Below are 12,869 nucleotides of genomic sequence, written 5' to 3'. Positions count from 1 at the left end.
TATATATATATATATATATATATACATATATATATATAAGAAGCAATATTATCCTCTCATTAGATTAGATTTATGTTGTGGACAACAAATCTCTTCAGAAAAGCTTGGATGGGTGGAGATCAGGAAAAAAAACAATGTAAGTAGAAAGGTGTAGGAAGATGGGCGCCTAAATCTTTTGCATGGAAATAGAATAAGACAGATGAATAAAGACAGAGAAAGATTACTGCTGACGCTGATGACACTGCTTCCCCTGCATGCTTGATAACCAGATGTAGGAGGTTTGGGAAGGTGATGTCTTCTGAGGTCTGCTGATCTGCAGGGACTGCAACTTCTTGAACTAATGCCATACTTGATTTGATGGAAATGTCTTTATTTGTCCCTTGTCAAGATCTTTTCCTTTTTTAACTATTTTTTAGACTGATTTTGATTATTGTTCAGAGCACAAATGCAAATACCTATCATTGTTGTTGTTATTATTATTAATGTTATAACTGTAATGGTAACTGTACCAAAGCTCCTGCCAGTGTTCTGCAGACGAGCACTTTGTTCAGAAGCAGGCAGTATTGAAGGCTTCTCACACCACACAGATAAACACAAATAACACAGTTGAGCAAACACACAGTGGGAGATATGGATTTCTGTTGATGACCGTGTTCGAGTCGCCTTAAGCTGCACACCTGTGGAGAAGAAGGTCGATAACTGTCTGTCAACAATACACGTGCAGGAGTCTATGGTGCATTTGCAGCTTCCAGACAGACACACACACAAGCAACAAAAAAAGAGAAACAAGAGCGTTTGGTTTTGATCCAAGCTTTCCTGAGCTCTGAGCTCTTCAGAAAAGTTGGTAACTGTTCCTCATTTCTTTTACTGACAGTGGTTCAATCAGGCTCTTTAGATTTACCTAGAGACAAATCACATGAGATAAATATAGGATGCAATCACACGCTATTAAGTGACTGCGTGTGCATGTTCAAGTGTGTGTTCAACTGCAAGGGTCCAGCAGAACTTCAGAGACCATTAGAGAGGTCGAAACTCTGATATAATAAAACTTTGCAGTAGAATATCCTAGACTTTTACACATTAAAGATATTGTAATTCCATATTTCTGAGGAGTCGTGTCAAATTGCAAAAACACACAGAGAGTACCTTTAATGTCATGTAAATTTTAATTAAAACACAAATTAGTGAGAGATATTCTCTATTGAGCATGCAGACATGTGACCATGTAACCACGTTACATGAAGTTGTTTGCCATTTTGGAGGTTTGGCAATCATGGTGACAATGTAGGATCAAATGAATAAGGCTCCCCTCACACAGACCCAAAAATCTACTTCTGATAGCTTTGGTCATTAGCATATTGCTGTGGTCTTAGTTTAAATTTGTTAGCATCTTATTCAGTTGCTCACCTGTAAGTAACTGTACTTCCTTCACCAGCAGTTACACTCCCCACAGCTGCTGGTCCACACATCACTTTCAGTGTGTATGTAGCTTAACACGCAACATAGAGGACTGCAATGGAGGGTACATCCATCTAAAACATCAAATATAAAACTGCAAGACTGCTTAACCCATAATTACCAGAAAACCCAGAACTTAGAATGCTAGAATAATCACTGAAAGAAAGCTATAATGAAACTCTTCCAAATAGTAATCAAAATGAGAGCTGAAGAATAAGAGTGAAAAGCAAACTAAAAAGTCAACAAATAACAATAAGTAGAAGTCCTCATTGGCCTAACAAAATCTACAGACCGTGACGTTAACAAATTATATTATTTTCCTGAGTACACAAAAGAAAAAAAGACATGAATAAACTGGAAGAAAACAGTGAAAGGAAAAACAGCATAATGACAGAAATGTAAATCAAATCAGACAAAAGCTCAAATATTTACTAATCTAGTTGCTACCAGAACTGTCTTCTATACAGTGTAAAGAAACCAGTGATCAGTATGGTTGTTTAGATTTATCCTACAATATTAAAACACCAATAAAATATTCCTTAAAATGAGCCACAAGCACAACTCATAAGATTCAACTACATATGAAATCCAGTGAGCCATAAATACATCTGCCATGACTCCATGTTGCACACTCACCAGCACACATATACACATTTGTATGTACACACTCTCACAAACATATGAAAGTTAAACGTAGGGAAACACACACCAACAACCTGACAGCTTTACTTTGTGCTTTTAGACGTAAAGTGGTCCGAAATCTAATCTGTAAAAACAATTTAATTAACTACGGTTTTCATAACTGTCCAAAGTGTTTCAGGAGAAATGTGAGGTGTTTAGCTTTGGACTGGCATAATGAAAAATTGCTTTCCAGGAAAAGTTACAGAAGATAAGAGTATAGGTCAAAACAAGTGAATGTATATGAGCAAATTTGAAGTTTGTTCTTTGGTTTCAATACATTTTTATGACAATGTAATTTCTCGCAAGATGATTATATATAATTAAAGTTGTTCTTATTGTACAGTATATACTTGATCAGCCATCACTCTAAAATATGAAATATATTTAAAATATTCTAAGTTAAGCTCCCAAAGAACAAATCAACAAATCATTGCATTACATAACATGCAGTCACTGCACTACGTCATCACTGTGACAAATTAATTGATTAGACAGAATCTCTTATGTCAGGGAGAAAGTTGAACAGAGATAAATATCTGCATGCCTTTTCTTTATTAAATATGTGGTTTTAGGTTGGTGACAGTACCAAATCACAACAACAGTTGCCTTGAGGTGCTTTATACTGTAAGGTAAAGACCCTACAATAATACAGATATCAAATGACCTGTATGAGCAAGCGCTGGTGACACCGGGAAGGAAAAACTCCCTTTTAACAGGAAGAAACCTTAAAACCTTAGGCAAAACCAGGCTCAGGCTCATCCTGTCATGGCTGTGCTGTGGCAGGCAGGATGTGGGACCCAGGTGCAGGACTCGAACACGAAAAGGTAACTTAAAGTGGCAGCTTTATTCACTAGGAAAACTTGAATACTAGATCTAAAAAACAAAACATAATAACCGGGAGCTAGGAAACTAGGAACTCAGGAGACCAGAAACTAGAAAACAAAGAAACTAAAAAAGTAGGAGCTGACGAGAAAACAAACACGGAGACCAGGAGCAGCACAGAGAGGGTATGACGCGACAATGGGCAGAGGAAAACACAGGGAGTAATGAGGGAATGGGAAACAGAAAGGAAACACAACACTGGGACTAATCTGACGTAACGAGATGGGGAGGAAGCAAAACTGAGTACACTGAACACAGGACAAGGAACTATCAAAATAAAACAGGAAACACACGGACCGAAATGCAAGCTTAACACAGTGACTGGGGACACATAGAGAACATAGAAACAAGGGGGACTAGACATGAAACGTGGGACATGGGCACAGCACAGAGTAGACATGGGAACAGAGACTAAACACAGGCTGAGATAGATACTAAGGGAGGAAGGACTACAGTCACTAAGAACATAAGAAATAAAGATAACCAAAACCAGCAACAACAATAATCAAAAAATATAATTCCAGAGTCTGAAACTAAATACTGGGTTGCAGACTCAGTGCCGTGACACATCCGGTGTCTCCCTGGATGAATTGGAAGCAATGACTGAGTCATTGGTTGGAAGAGGTGGTTGACATGAATGAAGTTTGAGACTTTATGCCTATACTGCTGCCTCCGAGATCCAAACCCAGAAAAGCGGTAGAAAATGGATAGTATGAAAATTTGTTTTTATTGTCATCATTAGAGTTCCACCTAGAGCTGAACAATAGACTGTACTTATCCACAGGTTCTGTCTGATGACATTTCAGCTTTTTATTTGTTTTTCTTAATTTATCACCTGTCTTAAAAAAAGATTTACACCAGCTGGTTGTTTCCTTTAGAGACAAGGTCATCAAATACTATTAGATGTCATTTGGTATTAGATGTCAATATACATTTTATATTCTTTTCTCACTTTAAAAAATAATTACTTTCATCAATGTCTTTTTTTCAATGAGCAGCATACTAAATGTTCTCCTTAAGAATGAAGCTCTTTAGACAAATAACCTGTTGTTAATGTAATGTCAAGAACCATGTTAATATCCACTTTGCTACACAGCAATTGGACTGTTCTTTCTAACCTGCTTCCTTCAGAAGCAAAACACATTTAAACCAAGATGAAGTGGGTGTATGTCTAATGTGCCTTATGAATACATGCATGCAAACTTACTTCTCTGTCCTTGAGCTTCATGGCCAGTACTAACTGGTTTCTGTGATTGGCCAGTGCTTCTCTGTAATTGCTTTTGGAGAAAAGGGCAGAGCCGAGGTTCCCATGAGCTCGACATTCCCCTGACTGGTCACCTGTGGAAGACGAATTTTACCTACACTGTAGCCGTTTTTCCACACACCATAAACTACTACTTTCAAGTTTTCCATACCTAGAGTCTTGGTCACCTCCAGGTCCTGTTGCATGTAGGCCATACTCTTCTCTATATTACCTAAAGACCAGTATGCAGAACTAAGGGCAGAGTAGACGGATCCACGCAGCTTTAGTGAGCACGTGCCAATCTTCAGCCCTGCCTCCAGAACTACAGCTGAGGCTCCATGGAAACCATGTGTCAGTAGCTCCTGGCCGATGACGGAGACAACCACAAACGGACTCTTGTCTAGCTTCATCTTCTGCAGCTGCTGGTAGGTGGGCTCAAGTGTGTCTGTGAAGATGTGACAGATAGACAAAAACACAGGTGATTTAAGAAAATTCAATTATTTATCATTTTATGTGTTACAAACATTAATATGACCATTCTTAAGCGCCATTGGACAAGATACTGAGTGTGTGGCCTGAAAACTTCCTTGGCCCTGTGGCATTCGGCTGTGGGACTGTAGCATCCTGCTGATACAGAAAGAACACTACACCTGCCCTGGCTCTTTTTCTACACAGAAAGTAAAATAAAAGCAGAAGCCCTGGAACTTCTGTGTTTGTGCTCGTGCACACTTTCAAAGCAACACTATGCAACTTTTAAGAAGTAATATCACACTTACTCTTACAAGTAGAGACTTACATTAATAAGCGATAAAATGCACCCACACTTAGAAGCAATGCTGGTAAAGCCTCATTAGGTCTGGCATGACCCATTTTAAGCTTATGTAAGCACACTTTAAAGTCTATATTGCTCTGTAAGTGCTGTGTAACTTCAGAAAAGTCTGAAGTAAAACAGCACAGAATCTTATATCCTTTTGCTACTATGTTATAGTCTCAGAGCAAACACACAAAAATATGCATCTGCTATCTGATGACAACTACATCTACAAAATTCTGCTTCACAGATGACATTTTCATATAATTTAAGCTAAATGTATGTAGCCTCAAACAACAGTTTTCTATTTAAAGACATAAAGGACTAAAGTTCCATGTTCCATGTTTTGGAAAGATTGCAGCACATCTCAGCTTTGTGTTCAACTCTGTGTGCAAGCAGGCGCGCGTGTGTCTCCTTCACTATGTGAATATCATAATGAAGCAGACACACAGAGCAGACATGAAGTAAAGCTATTGTTATTCAAGTTGATCGCAACTCTTTGGGGTTCTATGCAATTAAACAATCCCTAAATTGGAAAACGATTGCTTGTGGAACATCTAGGAGGAAAAAAAAAATCCACATTCACCCATAACAAAGTATGTAATTGAAATTGCTGCTGCTGAAAGGGACTAACTGAAATATTTTTACAAAAACAAATATATCTATTCCAAGTTCAATACCCCCTCCCAACCCCCCAAAAAACAAAACAAAACAAAACAAAACAAAACAAAACAAAACAAAACAAAACAAAACAAAACAAAACAAAACAAAACAAAACAAAACAAAACAAAACAGTTCTCTTGTGTCAAAAGTCATATTTTGTAGTATTTGAGATGAACTGTAGCAGTTTCCATTTGCATTTTTCGAGTCTTTCATTCTGCTTTGTCAAACTGAAAAGTTTTGTTTATCAGGGTAATCTGAGGAGGACCTAGTAGATAGCGTTCTGTTACAATTGTCTACCCTAGAGGCCTAGAAAGACAGAGGAGCCTCCTACTCTTTCATGCTGATAACAATGCAGCTCCTTAGTGTGTGTGTACTGCACACTATACTGACATTCTCTATGGTCCAACATGTTGCCCTGCCTACTGCTTACTCAAGCATTGCAACTCAATTTTACTTGGAGGCTTGCTTTGAAGATTATAAGAGATCAAGTTTTGAAGGGTGCTGCCCTTGGGTGGGAGAACAACCTCCTGCAGTGCAACAGACCTGCGGGAGAGCTTTGCTGTAGTCCAGGCTGGACTCAGTTATGATATACTGTTTGCTGCTGCCACTGATTCAAACATACTGTCATCATTTTCAAAATGTGCATTTTTTGTTTTCCATCTACTCCATTCTTCTGGCAGTGCTACTGCTTAAACTTTGAAACAATGTCTTTTGTTTTCTGTTGTAAATTTCTAATTTGAAACATGATAAAGTCCATTATCAATAGCCTTGTGCTCAACCCCACTGGATACACAAGTTGGACCTCAAAGGGAAATAAGATGAAGGGAGGTTGGCTGGTGCAAGAACACATGCAAATGCCCAGATCTAATTCAGATACAGCTGAAGGGCAAAACAACATAATCCAGTGCAAATTCTAGCCTGCAAACCATTCTTGATTGTTTGTACTTTTCCTTCATCTTTGTGTGCTGTTGAGACCTACACATAAAAGTACACTGTGAACTGTGGGGTGGTTAGATCAATGACACATGAGAATCTACCTTGTAAATATTTCATCATGAACCCTGCGAGAAGCAAATTCATGTGAATAAACATAATGATAAAACTAACCTAGACCCTTCAGTGTCCACAGCGCTTTAATTTAAGGATGTTTGTGAACTTCCTAAATCTGGAAGAGGACATAATCAGGAATTAATCAGAACACATAATAAGTTTTCCGTGCTTCAGAAGTGTGTACACCCACTGAAATCTTTCAAATGTCAGTCATTATTTCTAGAAATTAGTATTTGGCCTTAAAATTAGCATTCCACCTCTGTGGCCTGCTTCAGCCGCTGGCAATGTGCTGTCTGCATTTAAAGAAGCTGCAGTTTACGATCTGTCTAAAATGTAATCTCGGCGCTGAAGTGTACCTTTGACTTAATCAAAAACCCACAAAATTCAACACCAATAGAAATGGAATGTAACAAAGTACATATACATTATAATTCTGCTCTACTACATTTCTCGGCGGCTAATGTGCTCATTTATCCCACAGCTCTAGTTGTGCATCAAATTACATTTTTTCATAACCATCTTGCTCAGTATCTACAGTTTGGGGTTTAAAAGTAAAGATGATGCATCCCTTTATGGCAGAGAATTATTTTTCTATTTTACTGGCTTTAATTTAAAAAAAAAAAAAAAAAAAAATCAAAATTCTCCCCTATAGCCTTTTTTAATTGCAGTTTGGTCCATATAAAGCTATCAAGTCATAAAGCCACCAAGTTTCCTATTTATGACATTCTGTGTTACTGTATTTTGCCTGCTACAAGCCTGTTTAAACACGACTCTGTTGTTTATTTGTATGCATGCTGGACATGTGGAGGTCTATAGTGCAACTACAACTGGACAGGTCCAAATTTTTTGTGGGCCCACACAGCGGTACAGTGGGTAGCAATGCTTGTTCACAGGAAGAAGGTCCTAGTTCAATTCAATTCAATTTTCAATTCAATTTTATTCATATAGCGCCAAATCACAACAAAAGTCGCCTCAAGGCGCTTTATATTGTACAGTAGATACAGAGAAAAAGTTGCCTGGGGTCTGTCTGTGTAGACTTTGCATGTTTTTTTGCCATAGTCCAAAAACATGTTGGCTAAGTCAGCTGGGGCTACAGCTTCCAAACAGTAAGGATAATGGATGGATATTTGGACAGATGGTTGGTTTTCCTGCTTTTGCTTTGGCACAGATTTTGTACCAGATGCTCTTTCTGACACAATCCTCCCATTTTGTCTGGGCTTTAGGAGTACTCTACCTTACAATCACTGTAATCACATTACATTTTTTCATAGTGCATTATTGTACTAAATTCAACAATCACTTTACAGTAACAATTATGTAATTCTTTGTGTTACAAAGATTTTGCCTAACAAAGCTATATTTCTTGAGGGCTCAAGAACTGAAGGAAAGTTCAGCTTCAACAATCAAATCGTATTTATTCAAATACACCAGTGCTGCTGCCTGTCAATCAAATTATGTTATGACATGTAAACATAACTTGTATCTAGTTGTTGGTCACTTCAGAGAATCATCACCCTGTTATGCTGTTGTTGTATAAGCAAATTTATAAAAGGCAGCTAGATTGGCTAATCCTTACTCCTTTAATCTGTTAGGTTGTGTTGGGCTCCAGCCTAAATATAAGGCACACCCACAGTCAAGAGCTGAAACAACATGTGAATCCTGCCCATGTCTCAGAAAAATCATACCATGTCATATATACCTATTCATTTTTTACCTTTCTTAACTTAGATGGCTTCAATAATGTTATGTTGACAGCATTAATACTGTAACTTGCTTCGGAGAGTCCTTGTGTATAACACATCCACTCACTCGCTGTACCTGAATGTAAATAAATATGACTGTGGGAGACACCAGAAAACAACAGTCTTTATAATTGGCAGTAGATGTGACACCTGTCACTTCATTGTCAAGAAGATTCATCTGAAGCAGGAATGGATGAGAGTCATTCCTTTACTTCCACAAGTGGAAGCTGGCAATGACTACCTTTTATCTCCACGTTTCTCTTTCCGTTCTATCTAAGATGCTTGTTTTATGCATTTTCTGAATCTCTCTTTTCTCTATATATCTCTCATCTCTCGTATCAAACATGCATCCCTTTCTTTGTGCGGCCTGAATCATCAGAGGGATCTTTTTATTTTTTTTCACATCCTAGTCCAGGAGGAGGGCTACTGAATAAAAGAATAAAAGAAAAGTAATAACTTGGCAGTTTCCCTAGTGCATACATCTAACTTTCCTTGCCTACAAGTTTTCCAGCACAAAATTGTAGTTTTCTGCTTATGATGTTCTTTTGTTTGTCTCTCCCCTTGTAAATGTGAGTCATGTTGTTTCAGATGTGTTGGCACAGTGAGAGAAAGGCGGAATGAAGTCCGGTGTTAGACATGCCCACCTCTTAGAGGCGACTTCATGGCAGCCTCCACCATACCAACAAGCAGCTGGAGACTCTTGGGGTCTTGGGCGAGGCCGGAAGCGAACGCTGCCAGGGCATCGGCATGACGACCCAGGTACTGTAGGGCAACACCCTGACGAAAGTAAGCCTGAAAAGAAAAAACACAATTATAATTTTTTTTAAATTTTTTAAATTTCATATTTTTTGACATTTTGAAACACTTGTTTATTTCTCTTCTGAGGTTTGTTGAAATACTGCAAAAATATATAACTGCAGTTTTATGCAAAACAGCAATAAAGCTACATGTATACATAAAAGGGCATAGCGGTGATTAATTTAGCAAAATGCTAAATGGACGGGTACTTATATAGCACCTTACTATTCACTTTCAGCACTTTATATTACAGGTCTTATTCACCAAAGCAGACACGCATTCATACTGCACTCTTTTTTCTTCTTATATGCCTAAGTGCTTCTTATCTAACATTCACACACACACTCGCACTCTGGTGTATCCAAAAATATGGTGACACATGGAGTGGAGGAGCTGGGGATCAATACACTAACTTTAGACCATGTTTAATACAAACATTCGCCATATTAACACTACATAACAGAACTTTCACTTTAAATGGTCTGTTTGGTTCTTTGTTCACACCATGAAAAGTTAAGTTTAAAAAAATGTAATATCCTTATTTATCATATTTATCTCTAAATTTGGATTGTTGCTTTGAAGTCTGACTGTTGAACAAAGACATTATAAATATTACAAGTTTTGTTTCTTCATTTATGTCCTTAACACTTGGCTGTACTGTTAGGGAATAGCCTCCTGTTCAGCAAGCCAGAAGTCTTTCCATTTTAGATTTTTACATGACTGTCTTTGAGAAGGCTCTGAAAAAGATCCAATAGTTTAAACATTTACAGAACCCATTCTGAATAAGGAGAACAGTTACACTTGATAGTTAACAGAGTTTGGCACAGCTGTTTTTGTTCTATGGTTCCAGCAGCTGCTTTTGAATTGTTTAAAAGCACACAGAAAACTGTGCTCTTCTCTAAAACATTTTTACTTTAGTCTAATCTACTTGCTAGTCCACACACTACTGTACTGTTTGATTTATTTGCACATATGTGTTAGCCATGCATCTAATATTCTTTGTTTTTAATGTGGGGTATCCTAAATGTTCCCAAATGAAACCTGTTCTATTTATAGATTTTTTATTTGCTTTGATATTTGGTCATCAAACACAGCAAGACATCATTATTCAGTGTCTGATAACTCAGGTACATTAGCTGTAGTTGTTGGGTCTGCGCTTCCACAGACCCGCTGGTTTAGAGACATATTCCCGATAACGAAGCAAGATGAACACCTCAACCGGTTTTTCACATGCTAGCAAGGGAAGGATCTCAGAGCAGCCCTTCTACCCTCGGTGTAAGACCACTTCGAAGAACAATCACCCCACAGCAGCCTTTTATTTCTGTGACACACAGTTTCACAAACACTCATTGTAAAATCCCCCTATGGTGTCAGGCACTAGGTGTGTATGCATGTGCGTGTGTGTATGTATGTGTATGGATGTGCACGTGAGAGTGTGTGTTTGTGTCTGGGGGTGCGTTTGTGTGACCTCCTGTCCACAATAGGGTCATAAAGGCAGGAAGTTTACTAAACAAGAAAACAGAACCCTCACATAGGATGTGCTCCTATAAAACACTATAGCCTCCTCCACCAACAGGCAGGGGAGCGAGTCAGAAACAAAGTAATGTCTTTGACCATATAGTTTGAACCAAGCCTTACAAATTTAAGTACAATAATGGCAACATTAACAATTTGACTCCAACAGTAGTAAAAACAACCTTTGGATTAAAAGTAACTTTTTAAGAAGTGCTCAGTGATTTTCACATAACCTTAAATAATGAAAAGGTCGAGCACCGATGTGGCATTTACACATTGGTTACACACTCTTTCCATATAACACACAGCAACATGCATTTCATTAGGACCCTTTGTGCATTTCACAGCTGGATTAGAGACAATGCATCATGACATCAGATTCATGAAGACAACTCAAGAGACGGCACGTGCAACACAAACATATCATCTTCTTCTCTCACTGCTGACCTTACTGTAACCTAATTGTCTTGCCCCCTTCTCTCTTCGCCTTCATTCCTCTTCTTTTTACTTCTCATTTATCATCCAACCCTCCCTCCCCCCATTTAAGCACAAGCTCTCATGACAGTGAGTGAATTAAGACAAAGAGGAGATCAATTAGATTACATGCTAGCTGCTGTCCCGCCTGCCACTTTCTACAGCCATGCCGTCTTTGTCCCATCCTCATCTTCAGACAGCTTCATTGAAACAAATGGAGTCTGAGGTCAAGTCTCAGTGCAGAATGTGAACAGACCACGGTGTCATTTCACTGATGATTAACACGAAAGTGATTTAAATGGTTGGTAATTACAGCTGAGGCCATATGCCTTAACACACTCATTATGAAAATGCCTCAGTCAGTCACAGCAGGCTAATATTATAATATTCTCTATTTGTGGAGCACTTTTCAAAAAATCAGAGCCAAAAGTTAAATTGCTACAAAATATGAAATACTTAAGCTGTCCAATTAAAGTGAGTTTCAAGAAGCTGGTTTAAGGTTTTAATGTTGTGGATCGTTGAGCTATCTGAGTTCATATTGCCGGCAAAATCCTAGAGTTTGTTCTCAAGTCTCCGTCCACTAGTGTTCCTAACCTGATCTCTCTTTGTACATAGATTTCTTGGACCTGTCCCTTAACCAGTTTGGAGTGTCTGTTTGTCGGAGTGGCATAGAGCGTGGAGAAGTGTGAGTGGCAGAAGAGGAGTGATTGTGTGAGCAAGAAGAGGAGAACAGAGACTGTGTGGATTCCCCACTTTCCCCCCTGGAACCCTGTGCCCCCTTTCCCTGCACCTGTAAATATACTGCACCATGCAGTTAATCCCCTTTGACAGTTTTCCAACAGTCTTCAAGGTGTTCTCAGAGATGCTGAGCACTTGTTGGCCCTTTTGCCTTCACTCTGCGGTCCATCTCATCCCAGACCATCAGAACTGGGTTTAGGTCAGGTGACTATGGAGGCCAGGCCATCTGGTGCAGCCCTCCATTACTCTCCTTTTTGGTCAAATAGCCCTTATACACTCTGGAGGTCATCGTCCTGTTGAAAAATTAATGATGGTCCAACTAAATGCAAACTGGATGGGATGGCATGTCGCTGCAGGATGCTGTGGCAGCCATACTGGTTGAGTATGCCTTCAGTTTTGAATAAATCCCCAACAGTGTCATCAGCAAAGCACCCCTACACCTCCTCCTCCATGCTTCACAGTGGAAACCATGCATGTAGAGACCATCCGTTCACCTTTTCTGTGTTGCACAAAGACATGGCAGGGGGAACCAAAGATCTCAAATTTGGACTCATCAGACCAGAGCACAGATTTCCACTGGTCTTTCATTCCTGATGTCTCTTGGCCCAAACAAATCTCTTCTGCTTGTTGCTTTTCCTTAGTAGTGGTTTCTTAGCAGCTATTTGACAGTAAAGGCTGATTTTTGCAGTCTCCTCTGAACAGTTGATGTAGAGATTTGTCTGCTACTGGAACTCTGTGTGGCATTTATCTGGGCTCTAATCTGAGATGCTGTCAACTTGCAATTTCTGAGGCTGGTGACTCAGATGAATTTATC

At 38.9% G+C, this 12,869-nt stretch overlaps 1 protein-coding gene across 2 annotated transcripts in view; it reads right to left on the bottom strand.

Moving 5' to 3' along the window:
* ttc28 (tetratricopeptide repeat domain 28) overlaps nt 1-12,588 on the bottom strand; it is an 84,904-nt gene extending 72,316 nt beyond the window's left edge. For both annotated transcript variants that reach the window (XM_014340822.2, XM_042213014.1), the window contains exons 1-3: nt 9,175-12,588; nt 4,437-4,709; nt 4,229-4,359 (exon numbers count right to left, since the gene is read on the bottom strand). In XM_014340822.2, the coding sequence (XP_014196308.2) occupies nt 4,229-4,359; nt 4,437-4,709; nt 9,175-9,487 (717 nt within the window). In that variant the 5' untranslated portion in view covers nt 9,488-12,588. The remainder of the gene's footprint in view (nt 1-4,228; nt 4,360-4,436; nt 4,710-9,174) is intronic.
* Between the last annotated feature and the right edge of the window lie 281 nt (nt 12,589-12,869).

This window comes from Haplochromis burtoni, unplaced genomic scaffold (genome assembly GCF_018398535.1).
Source record: "Haplochromis burtoni strain Fernald_Lab_line unplaced genomic scaffold, NCSU_Asbu1 Contig_407, whole genome shotgun sequence".
Classification (NCBI taxonomy): Eukaryota; Metazoa; Chordata; class Actinopteri; order Cichliformes; family Cichlidae; genus Haplochromis; species Haplochromis burtoni.
This window is presented reverse-complemented; position numbering and strand designations above follow the sequence as displayed.